The following is a 7,570-nucleotide window of genomic DNA, read 5'->3' on the forward strand; positions in this document are numbered from 1 at the left end:
TGGACATTGACATGACTGGCCTATACCCTCCACAAAAACTGACACAAACAGTCCATTGATGAACAATTGTTTATACATTTTTTGCAGAGCAATATACAATAAATTACATTTTTTTCAGATCAAAGTGCACATCTAGGCAAGAAGCAAATTTAAAAAAATAATGCACATACACAAATTGAAACACTCAGTCAGATATGACTTAGTAGAGGGAGCAAAGTGAGATAACACACAAATACAAATATTTGAATGCACGATGGGTCTGTCTGTATGAAACAGCACTTCCACCTGCAGTTTTCTGCTCCTGTTGTAGTTGGCAGAATTGGCTTTGCAGCAATGAAATGCTCTTGCCTTGATGGTAAACCATAGAGGAGTCATTTCTGCAAACTCTTAATAGACCCAAATTTGTGAATTGATTTTCCTTGCTTTTTTTGTATCCGAGATAGAACAAACAATAAATATGCATTCTTTATTATTTTATTGAGAAAACTAATAATATGATTTTAAATCACTAAATATGTTGGATAAAATGAAGAATAATTCAGTCTGTTAGGGACAATTTCATATTTGTAAACTCTAATAGCAAAGAGGGTCGGATGGCACTGGGCAGCAGTCTGAATTTACTACAAACAAGTCCTGATTTAACACATTGGGGTCCTATGATAGGATATGTCTTGTAGTGTACACTATGATGTAAAGTAGCTTGATGGAAAGATCCTGAATGCATTGTGTGGTTTTAACATTCTGTTGTTCCTGTTTCAACAGAACTGAGAATAAGTAATAGCTGTAATGCCCAGCCCAGTAGATTAGGCTGACATTCTACATTCAATAGTTATTAAAGTGCAAATACCACCCAAAACAGCCTATTTTGGTTTAGCAGAGTGGAGCAGAATCAATACCTGGTCAGGTGGTACTTGGAGTCCAAAAAAAGCCTGGATTAGAGGTCTTCCTCCACCCTGCCAGGGCCATGACACCTGTGATTGTAACTTTAGAACAACAGAGCAAGTGTTGCCAGGTTTTTGGCTTAGCATCACCATATGTCATGTCCAGGGCTGGTATAGCAAGAAATTCCTCATTGCAGGGCTACTGGGAATGTCATACAAGGGATTCAGCTCTGGCTTACCCCATCTGATGGAGAGAGAGAGTTGGGGGAGTTGCTGTAAAAAAACAGACTGAGAAAACAACAAGAATGTGGAGGTATTTTCACTACAAGAGGGTAGCATGGTACACATGGCAACCACAGGCCTAACTTCCAATCAAGTTGGCCAAAAACAAATGTGTTTCCAAACTGCTTAGTTTGAGAATAAAATCTGGTTTCTGCAATGCAGGTGGTTCTTTTTTCACACATTATCACATCTAAAGCCTATTGGGGTCAATAGGGTTTATATTATGATGAAGATGGTTCACTTCTTCTTCATTAATTGGCATGGCCAATGCTCTCTCAACTGATTGCTGATTGGTTGTATGGCATTTGGCCAGAGAAGTTAGAGGTCAACAGCTGGTTACAGATTTCTTGGTGTGGGCAATAATGCTTGGCCTTTCCAATAGCTTTTCCAATAGGTATAAGTCTAATGAAATTGAGCAAAAAGCTGAGAGCTATGATCCCTTAGATGCTCCTTTTCTAGTTCAAGTTTTTCTTGCAATGTTGTATATTAAGGCACAGCAAAGGGCATTGACTGTGTGCAAAGTGCAGGCACTCTTAGCAGCAGCCATGTTTTCAAATCTCCTTACTACAGTCTTCACATGTACAGGAGGTCTACCTGGAAGGCCATGACCAACACATCTGTGTATCTGAAACAATCTTGCCTGATACTGGTGACATAAAAGGCAAAGTTGAGGTGATTTCAGGCAATCTTTGCCAGCCAATGCCAATGTAAAATTATTAAATGGATCAAAAATAAAGGTGGTAAGTGGTTTTGTTTTGTTTGTAATGGAAAACTGGTTGAGCCAGCCTAGCAAGTTGAGATGGACATTGTTTTCCTAAATGAACAATACTTTTCATGCCATGCTCCCCCTACAAATTTAACATTTTGGTGGAGTTTACAACTCCTGACTAGGTGGGTCTACAGCTGCACTCTGGTATCCTATTTTAATGTTTAACCACCCGACCGTTAAGCCCAACCTTGGTATGGGCTTTAAAAAGTTACAATTATCGATAAACCCGAACTTTTCTCACTGTATGAAAATACAGTGAGAAAAGTTCGGGTTTATCGATCACTTACCTGGTCCCGCTGCGATCGTCCATCGGTCGTGTTCCAGCATCGGGTGTCCTCTCCGGGAAGAAGAAGCCGGCCGGCTTCTTCTCCCTCCGTGCGTGATGACGTCGGCACGCGTGCGGGAAATTCAAACTGAAACTCATTCAAACACATTTTGTGTTGTATTGAATACAAACTCCGGTACCCAATCCAATACAAAATAATTAAAAATAAATACAAAGTATGTAATTGGTAAATTCAAACTCTCATTTTGTATTGGATTGGATACAGGAGTTTTTACTATACAGTATACCGAATTATCGCATTTTCAGTATTTTTCATTTATTTATGTATTCTTGTTTAAGCTGATTTTTTGTGTCTTTTATTTAATTTTATTATGGGGGAACTGAGAACAGCATGTGTGAGACAAACAGAACACTGAGATTGTTTAATACAGATATATATGTACGGACACAAAAATCTGAGCATTGTGCGTAGAATCGTATGTTGGATTTTATATGGAATTATTCAGGAGAATAATTTAAAAGCTGCTCAGTGACCCTTTGATCTGTGAAATGCTGGGGTCCCCTCTGGTGTTCGAAATACCCATCTGGCCTTTTCCTATGCACCACATTGGTAGCATAATCAGGGTTGTCAGCATCAAGGCGTTTAACACGTAGAAGATTGGCTTGGGCATCTTCCCTGCGGTCGTCTTCCACAGAGCGCCGCATACGTCTTGCTGCCTTTGAGGAGAAACTTTGAGGCATTTCTGCTTCATTCATTGCTGACAGGACACGTGTCACCAGATACCTGCATTAGATTTTATGAATCCCAAATGTTTATATTAGGTACATATTTCATACAGACACATTTTATGCATTACATAAAAGAACAATTAATCTCATGCATAGGAAGTTGATATTGGTTATGGAATGTAAGTTCTCTTCCTGATTTCAGACCTTCTCTGAATACCATACATTTATAGAAAATGTCAATTTAAATCAGAGATATACCTGACCTGACCCAGACCTGGTGCCTGAAGTTTGTTACCTGATTTGTACATACAGAGAACATGCATGTTGTTCCAGCTTACCTTAACATTTCTTCATCCATAGGATAGCCATCATCATTGGCATCTTCTGGTTGCAGCTGTAAAGCAGGGCTTTCATACCCTCTGTTTTGTCGGTAGTAACTCTGTAGGGCTTGTGCCATTTGGTTTCGGGAGGCCTGTGGTCGTGTACCACTGGTCACCACTTCAGTCTCATCATAATCTTGGTATGGTTTCTGATAGTCTCCCTCAGGTTGAGCAGGACCAGCAAAAGCTTGCAGCTGGTTAGCATAGGCCTTGCCCTGGTTGATCTGATTCAAGAGATAAAGAAGATTGGCCAGATAGATGGTCTCCTTGTCTCTCTTTTGACCTTCCTCCACCAGTTGTTGAAGAGATGGACCATTGCGAGCAGGGTTCACTCTGCGGGGGGAGCCCATTCTTTCCAAGGCCTGAGCCAGAAGTTCTTCTTGAGGGTAGGTAGCAAGTCTGGAGAGCATGGCCTGGTTTAGGTCAGCATATAATGGTTCATTACGAAGAGCTTCTGGTGGAACATAGGACATCATATCAGCTTCATAAGGGATGTTAGCTGGAAGGCTTCTTCTGACCCTCACAGGAGGTCCAAGGTTATCGTGAGCCAGTAAGCCCAGGGGCTGAATGAGGAAGACAAAAGGTGTAATCAATACTCATTTTAGGTGTACTTATACAATTTTTCGTTTTATGTTTTCCACAATGTAGAATCATAGCACACTAAAATCACATGAAAACGAGTTACCATTAAAATCTATGATATAATCAATCGGTGTTATTATATCCAATATGCATTTTTTTGCAAAGGTGTGAAAGCACCCTTACTAGTTATCTAAATAGTTGAAAAGTATGTAAACCTCAACAATGAACCTTTTTGCTCCCTTTTGGTCTATTTACTATTAAAGTATTTATTAATGTGTGGCAAATAAATTCAACAACAACAAAAAATGTTTATCTGGCCAAAAATCCACTGGGTTCATAATCTCCTAATTAAGTCTTAAGTATGTAGGGGGAATGATTTTACCAAACGGCTCTCCCAGAAATAATGGCTGAAGGTTGGCTTTGTGTTGGAGTAAGGACTGGGTGTGCAGTAAGGAAATGATAAAAGCAGTGAGTCAGACATCCAGATTCTGTTGTATTTTCAGGAGGATTCAACAGGATTTTATGATACAATAGTGTGAATTAAATCTACCCTGTACTTTGCATTTTAATTCCTTCTTAAAGGAATGCAGAACAAGTTTCTGATGTACTTCTTGCCTAGGTGACAACACTGTTCCTCCATAGTCACAACAGTATGTGAGTTGTGTCACTCTAGGAAACAAAGCAGGAAAAAGACCAATGCAGACACCAAATCTAGTAAGCTGCAATATAATAAATGTTGTTTTTATGCATTAAGATACTCATTGGGTTTAATATTAAACATAGAATCTGAAATTCCCTTAAACATTCCCTGGTGGAAATCAAAAACTGCCATTGAAGCACCTAGACATGAAACATGTTTGATTCCCTGTTTTATAAATAGAGCCTATTAGGTTTTTTTTTATTAAACATCTAATATAAATATATATTAAATTGTGTAGCCTTGTGAAAAAAATCCATTTACTGGGTGTAAAAACAAACTAAATAATATATTCTCATATTAAAAAACAGCAATACACAGCAAATACCTGTTATGTTTTACAGGATGAGTATTGTTTCTTTGTCATATTGACTTATTTACACATCCTGAATAATCTTTTTTTTTTTAATTTATAACTGTGCCGTCTTACGTATGAAAAAATTAAACTACTGCAACACAAAGTCACTTTATGCCCACCTATACATTCAATGGTAGTTTTCTGTTTTCTATAAATCTATACATTCGCCTAAAATTGCCACATTATTACCATCCCCCCTGTATTCCCCCAGCATTCCTCAGGCCCCTGTTTGATGCGGATTCCCTGGTGATTGTTGTATCTTCTAGCATCCTCCAATTAGCTGCAGGCAGACACTAATCAGTGGTTTATCAGTATCTACGACTAATACCCTAAGCATCCTCAGAAGAAGAAAATGTCATTACAGATAATGAGGCATCAGATGAGATCCCTGGACATTATGGACTTCAAATATAAAGCGGTGGGGAGGAGGTGTGCACTAGGCAGGTGAAAGAACAGGGAGCTTCTAATATGATATGAGACTGTAACAGGTCCATGGAGGTCCAAGGATGTTCCAGCATAAAATATAAAAAAAACATATCATATTATCATAGTGGAAAAGTTGGACCAATGCAGAAAAAGGTGGAACCAATGCATAGACCAATGCAGAAAAAAAAGATAATCTAAGGTCATTAGATGTTGCCCTACCCAAGATAAAGGCCTGGATACCCTGGGCATGTACCTCAGGTCTAGTGGTCTAGCACCTCTCTGATAGTGAAGGTCACTTTGTATTTCAATAGTTTTTATTAGGATTTTTTCACATAAAAAGACATAAAACGGACATAAACCAGGGATGTAAAAGCCAATTACAGGAGAAAACAAATACAGTGCAAAAAGCCAGAATGAAACAAAACAAACAGGCATCCCATTTAATCAACCTTTTCAGGGCGTATCACATATATAAATGTAAACAGGGTAAAAGACACTATGGCAGATATAACAGAACTAGGTACATGAACTTAGTGTAAAACCATTTTAAGCATCCGTATTGGATGAGCGATATGAAATCCAAGGGTTCCGGATCCTATCTATATTTACAAGTGTATTCTTAAGGCTATGGGTCATTTTATTATTGACCATAATCCAGTCCATTTTGGCATAAAATGAACCCATCGGAATGGTAGGAGACTTCCAGAATTTTCCCAGGGTGATCCGAGCTGCCAGCAGAATCAGTTTCAACCCCTGCTTGTCCCAAATCAGCAGGGAATATGTTATGGTTGGACATCCCCTATACTGTAAAGATTTCTTGGGGATCCACCTCAGTGATGCCATAGTACCCCTGGCAATAGCTGTCTCTTGCATATCAACCCATTTTGGTTTGATCCCACGTAAGGTGGAGTGCGAAAATTAAGAAATTTGGTCCGCCAGGTAATAATGAGAAAAGGAAAGAACCCCCAGAGCCCCCAAAGAGCGGAGAGCAAACATAGTCCGTCTTTGGATCCTTCTTCGCTTGCCTCCCCAGATAAAGTTCATAACTTTGCTTTGAAGTGATGACAGAATTGCGGGAGGCATTCAAACCAGGAGGGTGCAGAATAGATATAAAATCCTAGGTGAAGGTCACTTTGACTGTGAGTAAAATATTGTATTGTATTGCTGTGGTGGTTGGGTGCTGCCTGCATTGTTCCAGCACAACGCAATATTATGATGAATCACTGATGAATCTTCCACTGACCTTTATTAGGATGAAACCCTGGGCACTGAATACCAATCAATCAGAGGGCATTAACCACTGGACAACAATGTATAAGGGGCATCAACCACAAAAGTCATGGGGATATAATTGCCAATGTTTAAGGTGGCACTTGCCATCCATCACCAATGTTCAAGGGGGCATTGTTCACCAAACACTAATATATAAGGGGGCACTAATTAATGAACACCAATGTTTAAGGAGGCAATTACCAATGATTACCAATGTTAAAGGGGCACTCACCATACCTAATGTTTAAGGGGATAATCACAACTGAAAATCAACAGAAAGGGGCAATCATTCCTCATAGATGCAGTTTATAAGTTGTGTTGTACATTACATAATCATGACTACTGCATTGTATTGAACATTATTATAAATCTTGCCCCCTGCACTGTACATAATGTTCTTTCCTTTCCTAGCCCTGGCTTCTGCACACTATATGCTATGTTGCAGTTAAATGTTCCACCCTATATGTTGTGTTGTATGGTATATAGTCTTGATTAATAATTTCATAACAGTCAACTGACTTACCTTGCTGAAAGCCCCAGGGACAGACAAACAGACAGTGACAGCCACCAACACGACACAGGGGCCCATCCTGATATGAAGACGCTGCCCTGATTCGAGAAGCTGTGACTGCTGGATGAAGAAACTGAAGTCTGCTGGAGAACAGGGGGAGGGGGGATGGAACACCTCCCCCCATGCTGCATTGTCACAGCAGCCTGGAGGAGACCGAGGCTGGGTACCAATGATGCCACCTGTCACTTTTTTAACCATACACTGATACAAAGACTTGTAACCTCCCACCCGCTCCTCATACAAATATAAAAAAACACTACGCCCAGGGATGGTGTGCAGACAGGAGTGGCTGCTTGAAGCCAATGAATATTAGAAATAGCATTTTCTTTTCATGTTT

The 7,570-nt window shown here is 39.6% G+C and overlaps 1 protein-coding gene across 1 annotated transcript; it reads right to left on the minus strand.

The window, feature by feature from the left end:
* Window positions 1-2,495: 2,495 nt before the first annotated feature.
* Window positions 2,496-7,352, minus strand: LOC140343380 (uncharacterized). Its single transcript, XM_072430037.1, has 3 exons — window positions 7,186-7,352; window positions 3,286-3,890; window positions 2,496-3,002 (listed from the first exon to the last, which is right to left on the minus strand). The coding sequence occupies exons 1-3, from the start codon at window positions 7,249-7,251 to the stop codon at window positions 2,717-2,719; spliced, it is 957 nt and encodes a 318-aa protein (XP_072286138.1). The 5' UTR covers window positions 7,252-7,352; the 3' UTR covers window positions 2,496-2,716.
* Window positions 7,353-7,570: the final 218 nt, after the last annotated feature.

Source organism: Pyxicephalus adspersus, chromosome Z, assembly GCF_032062135.1.
Source record: "Pyxicephalus adspersus chromosome Z, UCB_Pads_2.0, whole genome shotgun sequence".
Lineage (NCBI taxonomy): Eukaryota > Metazoa > Chordata > Amphibia > Anura > Pyxicephalidae > Pyxicephalus > Pyxicephalus adspersus.